General features: G+C 43.1%; 1 protein-coding gene across 3 annotated transcripts; it reads left to right on the forward strand.

Moving 5' to 3' along the window:
• Positions 1-15,808: 15,808 nt before the first annotated feature.
• cd248a (CD248 molecule, endosialin a) lies at positions 15,809-21,118 on the forward strand. Of its 3 annotated transcripts, XR_011034474.1 has the most exons (3): positions 15,809-18,406; positions 20,491-20,579; positions 20,989-21,003. XR_011034474.1 is itself a non-coding variant. In XM_068308480.1 (2 exons), exon 1 carries the CDS (start codon positions 16,018-16,020, stop codon positions 18,355-18,357), a length of 2,340 nt encoding a protein of 779 aa, XP_068164581.1. In that variant the 5' UTR covers positions 15,809-16,017; the 3' UTR covers positions 18,358-18,406; positions 20,989-21,118. The 3 variants fall into 3 exon arrangements, 2 of the variants coding, with proteins under 2 accessions (XP_068164581.1, XP_068164580.1); XM_068308480.1 differs by lacking the exon at positions 20,491-20,579 and having other exon boundaries at positions 20,989-21,118; XM_068308479.1 differs by lacking the exon at positions 20,989-21,003 and having other exon boundaries at positions 20,491-20,604.
• The last annotated feature ends 575 nt before the right edge of the window (positions 21,119-21,693 follow it).

The raw sequence follows: 21,693 nt of genomic DNA on the forward strand, positions 1-21,693 counted from the left end.
TCCTGGTCACTCCCAGAGAGAACCTCAGCATCTTCATCTCTGCTACCTCCAGCTCTGTCTCCTGTCTTTTCTTCAGTGACACTGTCTCTAGACCAAACAACATCGCTGGTCTCACCACAGTTTTGTACACCTTTCCTTTCATTTTAGCTGAGACTCTTCTATCACACATCACACCTGACACTTTCCTCCACCCGTTCCATCCTGCCTGGACACGCTTCTTCACCTCTTTTCCACACTCTCCATTGCTCTGGACTGTTGAGCCTAAGTACTTCAAATCCTCCACCTTCTTGATCTCTTCTCCCTCTAACCTCACTCTTCCACTTGGGTCCCTCTCATTCACACACATGTACTCTGTCTTACTGCGGCTAACCTTCATTCCTCTCCTTTCCAGGACAAACCTCCACCTCTCTAGCTTCTCCTCCACCTGTTCCCTGCTCTCACTACAGATCACAATGTCATCTGCAAACATCATAGTCCATGGAGATTCCTGTGTGACCTGGTCTGTCAGCCTGTCCATCACCATAGCAACAAGAAGGGACTCAGAGCTGATCCCTGATGCAGTCCCACCTCCACCTTGAACTCCTCTGTCACACCTACACACACCTCACCACTGTCTTACAGTCCTCATACATGTCCTGCACTGCTCTAACATACTTCTCTGCCACTCCAGACTTCCTCATACAATAGTAATCAACCATAATTAATAACATGTGTGGTATTTAGACATTGTAAGCTCTTGCTCTTGTTTACAATGTCTGAAAAAGTCTTGACAACCATCTGTCCCTCTTGCCCCCACTTGGGGGCGGTATGTAGCTGCTCTAGGCCGGTACTCCTCCAGGCACATCGGACACTCTGGACACTATTCAGAACCACTGATAGAGCACAAAAACAACAACAACAGCACTGAAAACAATATTATTAAAAATATACTACTACTACTAATGTACTACTACTCCATTCATTTGTAATAAATGTTTTTCTAAACTGGAGAACAGCCAGAAAAACATGAAACCGCCCAAACGTTATAAAACCTTTTTTTATGTGTATCAATGTCTTGTAGCTGTGAAGATGTGGAACTGGACAAATATTAAAGTAATTATATTTGTTAGTGAGAAGAACTGGAGCACAGCTGAAGTTCTGATCATATAATTCACTCCTGGATGTTCTGAATATTGTGGTTGTGATCCTTAAAGCTACTGTGGTGGTTGAGGTAGACTTTTCCTCCAGTACTGTATCAGCCCACAGAGGGAGGCCTCACATTGAATTAACAAAGCAAACACCTCAAGGGGGTCTCATGCATCAACACTGACAAGTGGGTTGGAAAGTGAGATGTGACCTGCTGCCCCCGGTTACCGGTGAAACGGTTGATAAATGGACGGTAACGCTAATTTCATTAAGACAGAATGTGTCCAGGTTAAAGCAAACAGAGCCTTTCCATTAGATTACTTTTACTTAGATTACTTTTCTGAAGGAAGTGCCTCTGCCCCCCCCCCCCCCCGTTCATATTATCATGGCTGCTTACTTGTGATTCAAGGCATGGGGGGACTGTCCATAACTGGTAATTCAATGATCTCAGGACGTGCTGAGTACATAAACACAGGCTAGACCAACTGACAGGGTGGTAACCAATTGTGTGGGTGGGGGGTGGGGGTGTTTCTTAAACCAAAAGCTTGAGAACCAAACACTGCTGTCTTTCTTCAGCGTGCCATTATGTTTCAGATATAAGAAACTGTTTGTCTCTACAGACGAGTCGCTCTACCCTCTTCAACCCCATTTGATCATTTGTAGAGACAACTTGGGGGAATTCTGGTAAACTTTGTTGTGGTAATTGGACGACTCTGATTGCATCATTCTTTATTTAACTGGTGGGTTTATAGACTTCTGGCCATTTTTATTGATCATGTTTACATCTAAACCCATAGTAAGTCCTTTATAGTGCCCTTGTGTTCATTTACTTGTGGTCTGGCTCTGATCTGAATCTGTGTCTGGGTCCATCACTTTGAGAAAGACCGAAAGAGAATCAGTCAACAACAACAACAACAACCGCATTTGCAGTTGTTTTACTAGACTTCTATTTGCTTACCCCAGATAACATTTACAGATTTTGCAAGTGAGCTAATGAACATTCCCCTGCTCTGCAGCTCAAGCGCCTTAAACATTTATCCTTACACTCCAGTAAATATCTATCTCTGCTGCAGAACTGTCAAGTCAGTCTGTGCTCTGCACTCCGTGAACATCACCCTGTTAACGGTTTCTCTAAAGGTTTCCAGATGGGGATTGTTTCATCCCACATTTGTTGCAAACATGTCAAGTTTGCTATGTAAGATGTTGGGATTGTGTCCATGTATCTGGGGTAAGATCAAAATAAATATCAAAATAATTAAATAAATACCTAACTGGCACATTTTATTCTATTTTTCTCAGCATTCCTGTATCGTCCATTTCCTAAATCCATAGGAGAGAAAGTATAGATTCTCTGTGGATCATCTTGCGCTCTGAACCTACTGCAAGCATGAGGATGATGGTAGAGTGACAGGAAGTGTCGTAGTGCCCAACGAGCTTCTTGTGAGGGTCAGTGCCTTGCTCAAGGGCACCCCCCAATCCAAGACAGAGTGGACTGAGCTACTGCCGCCCCACTCTGGTGTGATTGTTGCCTTGGGTGACTAAACAAAAAAACCAGTGGTACCTGTGATAACTTGATTATACGTCCATGGGTAGGGCCGTATATAACACTACGTAGGTTTCATTATGTAGCTACAGATATCAACTTACAGAGTCTCTCCAGTGGTTTGGCCCATATCTTGAAACAGAAATGATATTTTCAAAACTATAAGATCATTCATTCATCAGCTTGAAGATGAGAGGATGGGAATCACTTATCCAGCTGGTGAGTCATGAGTCAACAATGTTCGCTTTCAAAAGCTCATATCTCTCCCAAAACTATTCACTCATGCTTCAAAACTACGCTGAACAAAAACATAAAAGCAGCACTTTTTTGTTCCCATTTTTTATGAGATGAACACAAAGATCTAAAAGATTTTCTACATACACAAAATAACCATTTCTCTCACAAATCTGTGTAAATCTAGTGAGCGCTTCTCCTTTGCTGAGACTATCCATCCCACCTCACTTGTGGGGAACATCAGGATGCTGATTATGCAGCATGATTGTTTCACAGGTGTGCCTTAGATACCCACATGTCAGCAAAGAAGCTAATAACATATTAACAGTTGATAACTGAACAAGTTTGCCCATTTTTGAGATGTAACAGGCCAATAATTTTAAATTATTTTCCCTTAGGATTATTAAAGTAATCATCAGAGAAATGCCATAGCAGCAACTCTGTACTTTATTATAAGTTAAATATAAACTGTTGCTATTTATGGAGCTTTTATATTATTGATAAAGAATGATGTCACAACGATGGGGACAGATGTGGTTGTGGGACAACAGCTGGTCAATCATTCGTCAAAAAGCCGGCAGAGGCTGCAAAGTTCCAGGAGGGGCAGGTTACTAACGTAGTTCCTGGTGTGTGTTCCACCAATGGGCATCACTGTGATGAGCACAATGACACTGGGCATGGCAGCACTACACCCATATATATTCAGGTGATGTGATCACAACACAATAGAAATGTATATGTACCTTTCTGTAAGTTCCTGATGAATGGAGTCAGCCAGGGACTTATAGTGTCAACATCTGCTCTCTGGAGGGTTCTGTTGGGTTCCCCCGCCTGTAAAAGTGCTTTGAAATGTCTTGATGTGATTAAGAGCTGTACAAATAAAAGTGATTGATTGATCTTCCACTCCAGTAGAGTTCAGGTGAAACGATGCTGCCGTTTTTGACACAAGTGAATCAAAATGTCTGTGAGCCTCAGTCTGATTGGACATTTGGAGTTCAATATCTTGCCCATGGACACTCCAACATGCTCCCTCAGAGAGAAGATATGACTCATGTTCAGATGATAATCGGATCTCCATGGGATGCTATTGGCCCTGCAGGGCCATGGAAAAACTAAAACCTTGTTCCCACTCAAGTCAGAGAGTAAACAACTATTTATAGACAAGCCCACGTTTGACTTGTACTGGTGCAAATTCAATGATATCTTACCCCGAAGTGACTTAGGGAAGAAGTGAGGTCGGTTCCCTACGGGGTAAAGAGGATGCCTGTTTCCTCTTTTCCTTTGTCATCCTTTCTCTCACACAGGTCCTTGATTCCACTCAGCCTTTCTGTCTTTAACCAAATTAGAAATGCAACTGAGAAAGTGAAACCGCAGCTCGCCATCCTCTCCAGGGATTAGCTTGCTTTAGTGTTTGTTTGCGTGTCATGAACATCCAGGACATTTTCTATGACTCTGACTTCCTGAGTACTCTGTGTATCATCGTGCTCCAGAGGGGGTGAGAATGTGGCAGAGTGCAAAGGGTTAAGGCGTGATCAAATGTTATTTTTCCATTTAAGGCTGTGACATAGGAACGGTTAGGAGGCTGAAAGAATCCAGCGTAGCTGCGACTATTAATCATTTCATTAGATTTGGAGACTGAGTTTTTTAAAGGGAAACCCATTGTTGTGTGTGTGGTTGTGTTTTTCTTGTCACATGAATTCTTTCACCATTAACAAGATAAAGTCTCCCTGATTCTGCTTTCAAGCTGTGTTGGATATTTTTGCATATCACCCTCAGATGTATGAATGTAAGGAATTTGTTTGCATGTGATCAAATTCCAATAGTATTTCTGTCTTGTTGGGTCAAACACAGTCACTGTTGGACAAACACCAAATAAATCAGATCAGATCTCATAATCATCACGTTGGATTTTCTGCAAAACATGGTTGCTATCAATAGCCTGAAGTAGAATGGTTTTGCTAGTCTTGGGGAACAGCACCCAAAGGTCCCCAAATGTAGGATCCCCTATATCTCATGGACTGAGGCTTCAGATTTATTCCTGGAATCTGCTGGAGCCACAGGTGCTCCTACTACCATAAGGGCTCATGTGGGTCTTGACCTGCTCATTTGTTCCAGCTGTTTTTCAACCTTTGGTACTTCTGAATGTTTTTTCCATGCTCCTTCTTCCTGACGTAGCTATCAGCTGGGATTACCATTACTACACCCCATCGGTTCGCCAGCAGCTGTTCCTCAGTCCCACAGAACCTTAGCACTGTTCCAGCTTCCCTCTTACACTCAGCTACCAGATGATGGACTCTCTCAGGAGTGTCTTTGCACAGCAAGAACCTTTGGTCTGATCTACTGTAGACCCTGTGGCCCAAATGCTAACAGCATGTAGTGCTGCCATGATGAGGGCCTCTGTGCTGTCAGTTAATCCAGGGGGTTTTTGGGGCTTTTTTCCTACTGTTGGTTCCTCTTGATGTCAGCAACATTTTGGTCTATATCTCTCCACTTTACGATCCATACATCCATCGATCCATTCATCTTCTACCACCTGTCTGGGGCCGGGTTCATGAGGCAACAATCTGAGAAGTGACATCCAGACTTTCCTCTCCCCAGACATCTAAACTAGCTTTCCAGAGGTGTTTCCACACCAGACAGTCTCTTCAGTTTGTCCTTCCCTGATACCTCCTCCTGGTGGGACATGCCCTGAACACCTCCCCAGGGGTTTGTCCAGGCGGCGTCTGAAACAGACGCCCAAGCCACCTGAGCTGGCCCCTCTCAAATATTGCAAATTTACAGCTGTATAATTGTTTTATTTTTGTAAAGTAAAAAATGATAAATTCAAGACTATCCAGTGTTATCCTGCATTAAACTTCAGGTAGTCCTCAACTCTATATATGGTCTTTGGCAATGTCGTTTCCCCTGAAATCACACCAGGGCAAAAAAACTATTGAGTATTTAAAAACTATTAAATCCCCACTATTATAAAGTAAAAACTATTAAGGGGAGCGCTGACTCGCTGAGGAATGCTGTCTTCATCTGCTCTTCATTCTATTAGTTCATCATAGTGTTTAGAGGTCATATCCTGTCTGTGTGGGAGGCTGCAGAGTTAAACTCTTTCTGAAAGCTTAGTCTGGAACTTGATCAGTTGACAGAGAAGCAAAGCGTTTAAAGTCTCCATCAGTTCTTGTTTGCCTCTCATCACACTCATCACAGGGCTACTGCTGGTCGCTAACCATTTATGTTCTTCAATTAAAGCTAAAGCCACAAACTGACACGGTGTTGTGTTCCGGTGTCTTTAAATGCAAAGTGCTACGACTGAACTGATCCTGATTTAATCAGCTGATGCCAAATGTCTGTTCCAGAGGCACATCTGGCTGAGAGAGCAGAGCGCACAGACAGAAAGACTGACACCAGATCTGGAAGCACGGCTGCACATTTCAAACCTGTTCCAGAGAGAGCTGGCTGTAAAATCAATTTCAGTATTAATTTCATTAATATTAGGCCAATTGTGAAATTTAAAGACAAAACACTCTGAAAGAGTTACTTTACTAAGTTTTAGAATGCATCTTACCCAGGTAGACTTCTGGTTGAATACATCCCGTAGAGTTTGTCTAATCTTTTTTAGGTTTGAAGCTATAGCTGCCGGCTATGTTTTGTCTTTACAGAAACAGCCTGTTTCTGTTTGTGCTGATGAAGATTTAAAATGTCTGAGAGGTCCAAAGCTAAAGTTTAATTTGATAATATGGATATAGTAAAATACACGACTAGTGAGAAAAGGGAACTTTCCTAAATGGGGTAACGCAGACACATGAAAATAGAAGTCCTTTCATATCTCCCTTTGTTTTACTGTCTGCTTGTACTCCCCCTCTGCTGACCTCCCTTCCTGTTGTATTTTGAGGCTCAGATGGAGCGTGAGAATGTTTTTGGGGCAGGCTGTTTTGACCCACTGGTATTTGAAGCACCATGGACCAAACGCTCCTGTGGAAAAGCAACAAGACTTGGGACTCAACAGCGACAAATATGTTTCTGCTTACTAAAAAGGAGACAATGAGAAATGTGACTAACATGGTAGATTGATCATATTTAACCAACCATAATTGAAGAAGGAAGAGGAACAGCAATTACACAACCACAACTACTTAGCTAATGGGTTCCTCGTGTTCGCCAAAGCCAATTGGGTCATGGTGGCTCAAACACAACCACCAGCCCGATGAGAAGGTCACTGTTAGTCCCCGTTCTGACAACAGGTCTACAGCTGTCAGTCATCACCCCCCAAGTCAAATCAAGCCCTACAGATAGAATCTGAAAGGAAGTTATTTGAGGGTAGAAGGAGGGGCCGTAAAATAGGACAATTTAAATGTGATTTAATGGCTGGTCCTCCCTGGGGTTCTTTTATGGTAAATATCTCCTAGCAGTCTCCCACGGCTGAGCTGGCCCGCCTCCAGGACTCCCATATTAGAGCCTTTGGTTGGCTTCATAGTGGCAGTTCAAACACAAACACACACACACACACACACACACACACACACACACACACACACACACACACACACACACACACACACACACACACACACACACACACACGCACACACACCCTTGAATACTCTAAACACCTCAACAACTGTGTTCCCTCCTTTGCCAGGTTGCTGGAGTTGCTTGAAACGTCCAACATCTGAGGTTTCTCATGTTTTCTTTCCATGCATATCTGGTTATTTTAACATGAAGTCAATGCTGAAGATGATGGAAGGTTGAAAACTCAAACCCAAACAAACAAGGATTAGACACTCTGCAGACCTACTGATCTTTAGCAGCTAGCTTCAGACAGACCTCAAAGACCGGCTAGTTTTAGTACCTGTATCAGGTAAAAACACGTGGACAAAGGACCCAGTGGACTTTCTCCAAGACATGATTGTTTGTAAAAAGAAATGTGATGAGAAATATCATTACTTCTCGTATACGTAACTGACATTAATCTGATGTCCTCATTGTTTTTATATTTATCATTCTGCCATGACTCTGTGGGGAAAATAATTAACAAAAAGCCCCCCATGTGTTCACTTAGGTGCAAGTTTGTTCTGTTTAGTAGAGTAGTCTCAATGCTACATATGAACATCATATACAAGCAAAGATTTCTCAGTTAGAGGCTACATTCCGAGCCAATCAGAGGCAGGGCGGGGCGGGTCTTTAGTTCACTTGGCACCAGTGAACGCTGTTGCTCTCTGGACCCTGGTGGACTCGCCCATACACTCCTTGCTTTTGCTCCAGCTATGATGCAGCAGTTTGTGATTCCCGCAGGAGGACTATCCCAGTGCAGAATGTTGATGTTTTTGATGGAGATCACATGAAATTGAACATAGAGCAAATGATACCATACAGGATATCTGACACAGGTCACGGGGGGTCATGGGTCACCAGCGGATCCGTACGCTGACAACCTGAGAATGGAGGGTGATTTCCCCTTTGGGGGATTAATAAAGGGTTCTGATTGTGGTTCTGATTAATGCATTAAATGTGGGAAATTTTTGAATGCCTTGTTGAAAAACTGATATGCGATGGGAAATCAAAGCAACACAATTTCTCACACTCTCAGAGAGGTGGGCTGCATTGAGACGGACATTTCAGACATTTTTTGGTGTTTTCAGTTACCCATAATACCAATACCAGACCTTAACCGAGCTCAGCGGCCAGTGACGTGGGTGAACAGGTCTGAGCTCATCTTTCTCCCTCTGAGGAAGAGGATTGTCACATTTCACATTTCCTGTGCTGCAAAAGACAAAATGAACAAAATCCAGGCAGAAATAATATCTATGTAAGGTATGTGGCAAAACTAACAAATCTAGCACATAAAATGTCAGTGTCTGCTTCTGGGATGAAAACTACCAGTAGAGAAGGAAACCCTTTATATTAAAGGGTTAGAGACACAGGAGGGATTGATTAAATTTTGTTTTGAACTAACTAACTAGATTATGTGGTGGTGAAATAATGCATGGTTAGGTCACATCCAGAGGAAACAGATGGTCGGTTCCGGCAGAATTCCCGTTATGGCTGTTAACCATCTCTGCTGTACCTGCGTCTTTATTTCAGCTTTTTTTCTGGAGTGAAGCCTTTTCACTACAGTTTTAAACTAACTAGGTTTTAAAACGAACTAACTAGTTTTTGAACTGACCAGTTTTTGAACTAGCTAACTAGTTGTTGAACTAACCCACTAGGTTTTAAGCAAACTAAGCTCTAGACTAACTTGTTTTGGAACTAACTCACTAGGTTTTGAACAGATGAAAAACCAACCAGGTTTTGAACTAACTAGTTCTTAGTATAACTATTTAACATAAACAGTGTATTTATGTCGTTATGTAATTATTGTTCAGATTTATTGTTTATGTTTACATTCTATGTTTGAACTTTTACACCAATCCTGTTTTATGTGCTTCCAATTGCTCCTTGGGGACAAATAAAGTTTTTTGCATTGAATTGAATTAAAGAAGAAAAGGGAATAAAGAACAGCTAAAGCTAAAGGCTCATTGGTGGAGCCAGATGGGAACAGGTCTGTCCGTTAACACCGGGGGTCTTTGTTAGGACTGCGTGTTTCAGTGATTGATTGATTGATTGTTTCACAATCCTGACCGAGCTGAGGGTTTACAGTGACAGCCAGAGACACAGGTAGAGTGATTCACCTGTATGACAGAACTGGCCTCAAAGTGCAACTGAAATAACCTGTGAGAAGAAGGATTGTTCAAAAACTACAGATCCAGCCCACACAGATTACTTCTGCAGGCTTCAGTGGCTGCAGATGTTTGAAAATGAAAAGAAAATTCTTTGCATTTATTTTCAGATGGAGAATAAATATTGTCCTTATTTTAACAGCTATTTTTCATCACTGTTAACTAACAGTGACAACCTGGAAAGACCTCCAGCAGACACTGGGAGAACATACAAACTCTGCACAAAAAGGAGTTGAACCTGGAACCTTCTTGCTGTGAGACAACAGCCCTACCCACTGCACGACTGGCGCCCGGGACCCAAACAATTAACTTCAATTCAATTCAATGGATAAAGCCCAGACACACATCACAGGTTTGCCCAAAGGGCTTCATGGAGGGTAAAGATACGACACCCTCTGTCCCTACTGAAAAAACCCTTTTAACGTTGGGAGAACAGCACAGGTGCACCACATTTCATGTTTTCACGATAAAAGAACATCCTTTTTATTCATCATTCAGACTATATTGGAAAAACACAGTCTCTCCACCGCTCCCTGTCTGGTATTCATAGACTGCTGTGAATTATTAGGTCACGTCCCCTTGTCAAATAGGAAGTGTTTGAAGCCAGCACATATGAAGCCTGTCTGCCATATTTGGAATGTTGGACTCATCCAGAGCCACACAATCACGTTAGACCCCCAGCTCTCCAGCCTGGAGCACATTTCACCGTAGACATTGACACTCCTGACCCAACACCAAAGCCCTCCGTCACATGCTACAACACAGCGACACACTTTGTCCAGTTTGTTTCTACCCTGAACTAGAAACAGGGTAGTTCAGGGTAGAACTACCCTGTTTCTATCTGAGTCGTGTTTCTCTGTCCTCTTTCTGCTGACCGTCACATCGACGGGTAACAGGAAGTAAGCCTGACATGAAAGCAATTGCTTTATTTAAATGAAAACCTGTGTCTTCCCATCTTATTCAGCAAGAAGTCATGCAGTGACTCTTCTAATATCACATAATGGATGCAGGTGTGGTGTAACATCCTTTGATCAAACACACTTTTTCAGGTCTCTACAATTACATAGTGGTCCTCCCCAACTCTACCAACTCCTAGAATCTGGAAAACAATCTTTTTGTGTATCAATAGCCACAAACAGAGTCCATGTTACCTCCAGAAAGTAGTGCATCCCTGGGATGCGCTTCTAGAAAAATTTGTGCATCCCCAACATGACATTTATGCATCCCAAAAGTAATAACAGAACATACGGTAAGTACGGTAGAAGCGTATGCAAGAATTTAGTTTTGCCAATAGTACAATATAAAAACAAAAAAACCTGTTAATTTTAATGTCTTATTATTAACATGACTGTTTAAGTAAAAAGAAGAAAAAAAAGTAACATTATATATTAGTTTTATCAAAATATTAAAGCCTGGTAGTCATTTAAAAAAAAGTTTTAGAAATAAAGATGCAGTACAGATTTTTTTTTTAAACTTTTGCTTTATATTCAATAGTTTTCTTTGCCTTTAATCCATATACTGTATCCTCTTTAATTCAATTTCAATATGATTGAGTAAATACCATAAGATGTACTAAAGACCTGAAACACTCAGTAACCTCAGATTCAACACTGATGACATGCCCCAGCTATGCAACAGAAGATGTTTCATTACAACGAAAAAAGCCACACAGCGGAAAGCAAGAAGCTCATTATAATGTTGTTGTTGTTAGCATTATTGCTACTATTCTAGTTATGGTAATCATAAGTATTTATGATGATAATGATGCTGATGATAATGATTATCCATATCCATTTTAGTTGATGAATGCATGGCTGATCTACCTATTTAGACATGTAAAGGTGAGGGATGGATTATCATGTAAAAATCAGAATAATGAATTTAGAATGTGACTCCTGAATAAAACGTCAGACTGGAGAAGTCCCTCAGGTTTTCTGGTCTGGAGGTCTGAAGCATGGTGGACTCCATCTCACGCGCAAAATAGTGTTTCTCACGAGGAGACGGCGTGACGTGGCAGCAACACAATGGCCACAGGAGCGGAGGTGGCCTCTGCAGGAGCGCCGCCGACTGTTTCTGGAGGCGCTATTTATCTTTCCTCACAGTTAATGGAGTGTGGTCTGACTGTATTTTCTCTGCTCACTGATGCTGGATCTAAATGTCTGTCGGGCTGATGCGGGGCGGCCTGGATAAGCACGGGGACTGTGGGAAAAGGCCAGATAACTGCCCTCGTTTATCAGCACACATTAAAGCCAGCCTCCATATCTGCCCTCGCGCTCCATCACTCATCTGCTGCCAGGTCTGGAGCGCTGGTGGAAGTCCCAACCATGTGTGAACAAACAAATGCATAGAAGACACCTCAATTTTAAGAGATAAATGCAGTAATATCATTAGTTATTACAATTAAAAATGACAAAGGTCACGTGAATGTAAATGTTGCGGTGCTGTTTGACTGGTGTCTGCTTCTGTCCTGGGTCATGACCTCCTGAGTTGAACGACCTCCTGTCTGATGAATGAATGCTGTGTTCATCAACACAACTGCATGTTTCACTGCTGCACAATAAACTGTAATTTATTTTAACGCACTGTATCGCCATTTATTATTTTAAATAATACCAGCGGGTCACACCGACATGCTCCATATTAACTATATGTCACGTAGAGCAGGCCCTGCTATATCTGAACTGTGAAAACTGAGAAAACTTTGAGAATTTGATCCTGAAAGTTATGACTAACTTTCTTACTAGATCAGAAAATAAATAGTTCAGCTGTCATGAAGCTTTTCTTCTCACTTCATGTAGAGATCAGCCCACTGGACTGTGACTGAAATCCAGCTCATTGATGTGATATCAGGGTTTTATGTTATCCTGTCTGTGCAGAGACTGGACTGAGATACATGTTGGGGTCTTGTCTTCAACTCTGGGAAATGAAGGTGCTGATGTGGGATTATTTCAGTTATACTGAAAAGCTAAGGGTTAATAATCCACTCAAGGGAGACTCCAGACCATTTAACAACAGATAAATAAAAATGAACCACAAACAAGGAGAACCCATTGGTGGTTTCATAGCCACAGCTGATCCATGTTCACTTAAATGACTTTCAGTGAAATGTTCTTCAACCAGATGGAATGGGGGGGTTGAAATGAAAGCTGTTTAACCTTTGACTGAAGATACGACTTCTGTTTCTGACAGTCAAAAAGAAAACTACAGCTGATAAGAACCCCCCCGATCCATCAGGATACCCACCCAGAAAGATCAACCCAGATAAACAGAATCGGGGTCTCCAGTTAGAAACTGTCCTTGTTGGGGCGTGGCAGGAGGAGGGGCCAAACTTGTGGGTGGAGCCTCATGTCAACACCTGATGCTCGTCTCCACACCTGAGCCCGATGGGGTTGATTAGCCTGAGGCTTCATAAGCCAGGTTATTCTTTTGTTCCTCGTCAGGTTGTTCTTTGTGTTTGATTAAATGAAGGATGCAAACCGACCAATGGGCATCAACAGGTCACGTCCTGTAGCCCCAGTTCAGTTGTTTTTCACCTCAGTGATATTTCAGTTCAGTGTTTTCAGACCTGGAGAATGTGTTCCTTTATGAGCTGACTCATTTGACATCATTCCAGAGGAATTATTATGATGAATGATTTGGGATAAATAAAGCTTCAAAAGCTTCTTCTTGGTTCAGCAAAGGTCATCAGCTGTGCTGAAAACCCCGAATACTAAGTAAAACCCGTGTTACCATTTACCAGCACAAAGTCTCTCCGTCAGCTGCACCGATGGTAACTTGACCACCGGCAGGCAGAGCTGTGCTCATGTGCTGTGGTCACATTTTAAGGCTGTTAGTGTGTGCATGAGTGTGAATGAAACCTCTATCTTTACAGATAACCTAATAAAGCTGGCAGCCTGGCATGCACCCCCTCCCACACGTTGTTCACAATAGTAGAGCTCCAACCCTGACCCCGCACATGGAATTCATGTCCCAGGGTCGGGGCTGAAGAGCACCAAACAGGAACTTCTTCAGTGGGTTTTGCTGAACATCTGTCAGTCCTGGGATTCCACCAAACATGGTTGATTTATTCAGCCTTCCCAATAATAAAAAGGAATCTTGACGCCAACAGAAGCAGCAGCCAGGCTCGCTGCTCAAAGTGCTGCCGCCGCAACCCGGAGTCGAGTTAGCAGCTGAATGGGAATGAACAAACACCCTACTATAAAGAACAGCTCTGTAGAAAGGGTCATGACCCAAGTTGTCACAGAATGCCTTTGACCTTTGACTCCTCAGACATCACTTCATTAAAAACTGACATCATTATATGGATTTAAGTCTTGGGTTAAGGAACACTGTTGTCATATCTGCAGTTTGCCTATTTGAACCTTATATATGTTATCCTTTTAAACCATAATGTGCCAGTCATTTATAGCAGTGGGCCTGTCTTGGCAAAACCTCTCTGATATTGTCGTCTGCAGATAAATCAGTTCAATGTTAGAACACAACCATCACTGATTTATAAATACATCAAAGATTTACAACCCGGTCCAGGATCACATCATTTCCAGCTGCTCAGAGAATGTGATCAGATGTGATTCATCCCTGCAGATGAAGTCACTTCATTTACCAGCTGCTGATGCCTTTGCTGTTCAGACTAATAGAGCTTAGAGAACAACTTGGTGAAGACAAGAGGTAGACCTTTACTCTCCACCCAGCTGTCTTCATATCAAATGGACCAGCGCAGTAAAAATAACACTATGATTAAAGGTAAATGCCACTCACTCTGAAGTTAACCCCCTCTTGCACCCTGAATAAAACAAATAGATTCTGTCAGATTACCAATGTGATGTGAAGTAAATCATTTATTGTGGCATTATTTGAGTAAGACACTACTATCCTACAGCATCCTGATGTGTAAGTGCTAAATGATGCAGTGCATGATCTGTGCATAAAAGACAACTCAGATAGAATTTTATCTCTTTCTATTTCAGGAAGCGTTGTAGGTAGTGAAGTAACTGCTGTGAAGTCCCAACCGAGTGTAACGGGTCTACCTGTAATAAAATCCTTGTGCAGATTAACAGAAGAGACTCTGTGAACGGGCCTGGAGGGCTTCAGCTCGTGATTCTCCTTCCTACCAGCCGACCTACAGACCAGCTGTACTGCATGTAGCTGTGGGGCTGTGCCCTTAGTTCTGACATGACCTTAACCGACACCCCCCCTCTCACACACCCTTACCAACTCCAACTTTTCCCAATCTCCTTTCCTTATTCAGAAACACATTTTCTTTGTAACGCCACCCCCCCCCCCCATTAAAAAAAACATCTCCAGTTCTTGGTTCTGGTTTTGTTTTCATAATAAATCAAGAGTTCCTCTTCCTCCACACCGGTGACCTCATCCATGTTCCCTGCTTCCAATCTGAGAGTTCTTCACATGGAGATGGGCATTGTTGTTTTTAAAGCAGCTGAAGACCTTTTTATGCAGGAACTGGTATCTTCTTTCTGGCCTGAGGTTGTGTTGCTTGTGTTGTTTGCCAGATGTGTTGAAGTCAACAGATACCCGAATAAAGTCCAAGCTTGGTTCCTGTTTCCTATTATCCTTAGAATATTTAGCATCAGCAAACTCAGCACAGATGCACACAGAAATACATACAGAAAATATCAACGAACTGAGTGAACATATAACTGCCATTTGGAAATCCTACAAAACACTGTCACACCACAGAGCTCCATAAGATGCCCAGATGTCAGGAAACGCTGGTCTGAGACACATTAAATAAAAAAATTAAAAAAAGACAAACCAAGAACATAGGAGACAGAGGTTTGGGAACAGACAAGTTCAAAAATAAGATAACAGACTACTTCAAATATTTAATCTGTTAAAGTAATTATCAGGTCTCTTTTGGGTAATTAGAGATGAGAAACACTTCAGAAGTCTCACAGTTGAGTGCAGAAGAATGTTTGTGTATGTATATCTGTGTGGGCAAATGGCACCGTACCAAATTATATCCATGAACAGCACTTATGAAAACCATATGACATACTCTGGGAAAGAAAAACACAATTTGCCGCACCTCCCCCATTCCCCCTCTCACACACACACATACATGTGGAGACCCCCTTCCTAAAATATACGATTCTTTCCTTCTCCCTCTATCCTATTCGCCCTCCCCTTTCTCAATATCTCCCTCCCTCTAAACCCCTTTCCTATTTTCCCCTCCCTCTCCGCTCTCTGTGATTCTGGGACGATCTGCATGCACTCAAGTCCAGCACAGATATTTTGCAACAGAGCAAATGCAGTCAGAAAACAATCAGTGCTTAAATACAGATACCAAACATTGAGAAGGACAACAGAGGCAGGCAGAGAGTGAACAAACTCTCAAAAGCAGGAGGATAAAAGTCTGGAAAAAGAGTTATATTCACCTCTACAACAAAAATGGGCCTTCTGGTGAGCAGTGCTGCTGCTCTTGTCTTCAGCTGTCTTCTGGCTTTGCTTTGTGGAGTTTCCTCAGTCTTCAGCCAAGACCTGCGAGAGAGAGATGCACTATGCAATGAAGATGGCTGCTTTGTGGTCTACTTCCAACGCAAGACCTTCTTGGACTCATGGAGGGCATGCAAGGAGAAAGGTGGCAACCTTGCCACCATCAAACACAAGAAACACGCTGGACATATCGCCAGTCTCTTGTCCACTGTCGACTTACGCCACTCGCGGACAGAGGTCCGGGTGTGGATTGGCCTGCAGCGTCAGCCTCGCCAGTGTTCCACCACACGTCCTCTGCGGGGTTTCTCTTGGACGACGGGTGACCAGGACACAGAGTATACCAACTGGCAGACAGAAGACTCCCCAATGTGCTCGGTGCCACGCTGTGTGGTCATGAGCTACAACAGCCAAGAGCAGAATGACAACTTTAAGTGGCTGGATGGTTCCTGCTCAGTTGCTGTAGATGGGTACCTCTGTCACTATGCTTACAAAGGAATGTGCACTGCTTTGTGGAGTGAAGGAGCAGGGAATGCCCTCTACAGCACTCCGTTTAGCCTTGTGAGCACCCTGCTGACCCATATTCCTTTTGGATCTGTTGCTTCTGTGCCCTGCTCTGCCAAAGAAGAACAGTCAGTCTTGTGTATGATGAAAGAAGATGGTTCAGTGGGGTGGTCAAGAGATTTCCCCCTCTGCTCCAAAACTCCTGTTTCACATAGCTGGTGCGACCACGACAATGGTGGATGTGAGCATTTCTGCAGGTCAGCTGGCGTTCATTTCTACTGTGAGTGTGCTGACGGGTATCTTCTGGCAGACAATGGGCAGACCTGTGAGCTCAATGATGTTTGTGAAGACGCTCCCTGTGAGTTTGAGTGTCTGCCCCTTTCGGACGGGTACCGTTGTGCCTGCCCTGAAGGATACATGCTGGATCCAGACGAACGTGGATGTCTGGATGTAGACGAGTGCCTCCAGAGTCCTTGTGAGCAAATCTGTGTGAACTCTCCAGGGTCATTTGAATGTCAGTGTCGGGAGGGGTATCAAGTAGATGAACAAGGTGAGTGTGAGGATGTAGATGAATGTATGAATGACCCCTGTGAGCACGCCTGTGAAAATACCTCTGGCTCTCTCATATGCCACTGCCATCTGGGCTATTCTCCAATACCCGAAGAGCCCACCCGATGCCAAGACAGTGATGAGTGCCAAATCCCTGGCACCTGTGAACAGATGTGTGTGAATTATGATGGTGCATTTGAGTGCTACTGCAAGGAGGGCTATGAACTCATGCCTGATCACTTTTCATGTCGCAAGCTAGGGGAGGGAGATGACCAATCTGCTATCACCCCTCCTTTTTCTTGGCTCACCAACCAACCTGGACCTGTATGGGAAGCAATGGACTATGACTGGAATCCTGAGCAGACCCACACCGACTGGCCTCCAGAGGACGAGCAGTCTCTGGACTGGCTGACTGACCCACCTAGACTTTTCAATTCTGATGTCATTTGGGTCACCAGTGCCCCTCAGGAGGAACTGCCTTTTGATTCAGTTCTGGACTCTCCAACACAGGAGCCTGAAAGAGATGAGGGGGTCCACATAAAAGATGGAGGCGCTGACTGGTTGGAGTGGGGGCAAACATCTCAGTCTGAGCCGGAAGTTGTACCTACCACCACCTACACTACGGCTCCTCCCACCACACCTCCACCAACCACTAAATCTTTGACTACTATAGACTGGAATGAAAGTGATGGAGAGGAGACCACCACAGCTCCCCCATTCTCATCTACCTCTACGATCTCCGAGGGTGCTGGGAATTGGTGGATGGTACACACCACTGCCCGTCCGGAGGTAGACGATACAGTCGTAGACCGTGACATGTCAATGAGTTCCAATAATCACAATGAAGGAGAAGATGGAAAATATCTCGTAAAGGGAAACTCCAAGATCCCAGTTAAACAGGGAGAGGATTACATGGAAATCACCACCTCCCAAGAAACATCAGTTCCCTCCTTGCTTACTCCATCCCAGTCACCGCTGGACAAGGATGGAGAGAGTGGTGATGTTGTGGATTCTGTCTGGGAAGATCGGGAGGAGAAGCAGAACAACACCTGGCTCCTGGTGGGCCTCCTAGTGCCCATCTGCATCTTCATCGTGGTGATGGTGGCCCTGGGTATAGTCTACTGCACCCGCTGTGCTGTTCAGCCTCAGAACAAGAATGCCACTGACTGCTACCACTGGATCTCTGGGGCCCACGATAAACACGGACCTCCTAACCACTCACCAGGGGTCAAAACCAATGTTTAAGCATCAGGGAGGAAAACGGACACTAAATAAACAGACTCTGCTTCCAGAGGTAAGCAACAGTGAATAATGGCCCTGGAGAGGAGGAACTTAAATGTTTCATTTCAGAGACTGGAGAAACATCCATGTTTGTTCACATGTCTAATATTTCATTTAAATGTCAATGAATTGAGGAGGAAGGTACTGTTGATCTGTGGCGCAAACTCCTTTGATACACTGGCCCCACAGCACACCGTTGGATTGTATCACAATCACACATGGCTTAATGGTTACTAATAATAACAAATACAGACCATGATGTAGTCATTAATTGAATTCAACCTTTCAATCCTGGAGCCTGATCCTGCAAAGAGCCTTGGAAATAAATGATGACGGCACGCTGGTCTCTTGAGATAATACAGTTATGTATTTTCTCCCAAGTTGGGTTTCTCTGCTAGAAGATGAACTAATTTCTATAGTATATGACTGTTATTGTCAACTATCAAAAGATAGAAACGTATTATTAACTCACAACAGCCATGGGTGAAAGCAGACAGTGGGCAAATATCTCTTAAAATGAAACGACATTCTCCAGTCAGGCAACACTGAAGCAAACTATCTCCTGACAATCACTCAGTTGGACGTCAATGATTACAGGCCAATTTGTAAATAGCGGTTCTTTATATTTGAGAGTTTGTTAAATTCACAAACACCTCTAATGATTCTAATGACGTGTTCCGCATCCCATTTTATTGGTCCCTTGAAGGTGATGATACTCAAAGGAATGCCTGTTCACACATTGAACTGTTTTCACTGTGCAGCGTCTGGTTTAAGAGCGCCTCTCCTTTTCTTGACAGTTGTTTGAGGGGAGGTTAAAGGGCACATGTTCACTCTACACAGGGAGCACTGAGTAGACTGGTGGCTGACATTAGTCTTGACCTTCATGAAGTGAACAACAGCTACCTTTTGTAGACCTAATTTAACTGCAAACCTCCAAAGGGCTTGTCTTGGTAAGACCCAACAATGCATGGATGCAGATATCTTGCTTTTTGACTTCAAGTGTTTTACAAACTAGAAATTCCTTTATGTCCCACGTATGTGGAGACTGCATATTTCAAATTTAAGGATAAAATGCACAGAAATCTACACTGATGCTGTCTGAGGTAAATGAAGACACTCTAAGTTCAACATGAACATCAGTGATTTCATTGATCTACTGTGAAAAATCTGACACATCTGACATCCCATCTGTACTTATTCTGATACATGTTTGGAATTTGTGAATTAAATACTCTGTTAAGGGTTGGGCGTGACCATTTATTTCTGACCTAGTAAAACAGCAGCTTGGTTTACAAAAGTCACATTCTAAATGATGATCACTTTGACTCTTTGAAGCCTGAACCATCAAATAATTACCAGAAAAATCTCATTTTTAGAAAATGAAGTTAAAAAAAATGCTCAAATTTATATACGTGAGCTCTAATTTGTATAATTATAACTAAATCCAGAATTGTTTTTCTCATGGTAAATATGGATGCATGTGTCCGATCGTATACATCAGGTTTTGGGGGGATGAAATGTTGAATTTATGATGTAAAAGTCTCAAATCCTGAAAGGCAGAGCGATCCAAGGGTTCAGCTCTTATTGGGGCGAACAGCCACGTCATCACAGCACAATGTTCTATTGGGGCTTCCACTTTCTGGGATGACCAGGAGACGGCATCAGAGGTCATTTAGTTCAGCTTTGCTGCATGTCGATCTCGTGCTGATAGTGATGACACTCTTGTGATTCATATCTCAGAAACTCAGTGAATTTTTCATGTCATGTAGAATTTGGGTTCACTTCATCTAACAGTGATGCAATAAATGTGGGTGGGGGGAGGAATGGGTGTGTGACAACAAGAATACTGTAATTTAAAAAAATCATTGTGGTCCCCCCAGGGGCCGTGTGTTTGTGGAGAAGGTTTCTCCAGAAAATACACCAGGAGACTTGCAGAAAGGAGGAATGTGACTCTACTGACTGCTGGAATGCACTGATCAAAACCTGCTTTTGGCTGAGCGCGTCTCTCGGAGGGGGTCTCGCTCCCTCTTCCCCCCCCCGTGTCTGTGTTCTCTCCCCGTCTCTGACCTATTTTCAACATTGTCATCCCTTCCACAGCTCTCGGTTGTACAGACACAGTCCAGCTGCCAGACCTGAGCACTTTAAAACCGTGATGTGGCTCCGGCGCCTCTGTCACTCCAGCTGAAGTAAACACTTAATGCACAACAACAAACTGTTCTTTGGTGTTGTCTTTTTCATCCTTTATTAACATAACGGGGGGAGCGTGCCATACCAAGCAAACAGAAAGAGCCTCAACTGATCTGCCCCTCATGTTCAGTGTGTTTTAATTCAGTGTGTCTCAAAGCCAGAAAGCTGCAGTGAGTTAGAATCTACATGACACACATCCAGGGAGGAACATCATTAGGTGTTATTTATTACCAATGGATAAGCACAAAAAAGATAGAAAGAATGAACTAAAACATTAAATATAAGATCTTCCGGAGGAAATGTGATGAAATCGGAAAGTATTGGAAACACAAACAGTTTGCTTTAATATATTTATTTACCGAAATGCAAAAAGGTTACTGAAGTTTAACGTGAGCAAACTGCTTGCAGGTTGCAGGACAAACGGTCCACACCTTCACCCAGATGGAGGTCCATGCAGAAACCATTTGCAGGATGCAGTTATGTGTGCAGACGTCCTCGGGGGTCACAGACCGACCTCCTGCGCCGATGCTCTCTGGATAATACTGTGAAATGAAGCTGGATTACCATTTCTAAGCGTTTGACTTCCCTCTGCCGGTTCAGATGATCGGTTTCTCCGTCTGTTTCTTGAGAGGATTTGTCTCAGGAGAGAAACACTTTCTTTGCATTTGTTTCAAATCTTCTTTATTTAGTACACGAAATAAACCGGAGACAAACTCTAATCCCCTTTCCCCAAGGAACCCCCCCCCATCCCCCCTCCATTCACTCAATAAAAATAAAAATAAAAAAGTTGCATCAATAATTGAATAGATAAATAGAGAAATAAATCAATAAAACTAAAACCTTATGATAGATCAGTGTTAAAATCTCAATAAGGCAGCGATAAGGTGAAGAGGGGCAGGTGTATTTCTGTCTGGACATTGAGCCTGGAGGAGCCACTTTGGGTTTCATACATGGTGGAAGTCCAAATATGGGCAGTGAGAGATTTGGGGTCAAGGTTCATCCCAGCATGTTACCAGATGTGTTAAATATTTGGCACAAAACCCCGTTTGTAGGAGCCCGGTTTACCTTTTGATACGTCACTGACATTTCACTTACATTTTTTGTACATGGACA

This window comes from Antennarius striatus, chromosome 23 (assembly GCF_040054535.1).
Source record: "Antennarius striatus isolate MH-2024 chromosome 23, ASM4005453v1, whole genome shotgun sequence".
NCBI classification, from domain to species: Eukaryota; Metazoa; Chordata; class Actinopteri; order Lophiiformes; family Antennariidae; genus Antennarius; species Antennarius striatus.

What these genes read in the sequence shown, in the direction of transcription:
- cd248a (XM_068308480.1), top strand. Translation starts at nt 16,018, where the DNA reads ATGGGCCTTCTGGTGAGCAGTGCTGCTGCTCTTGTCTTCAGCTGTCTT.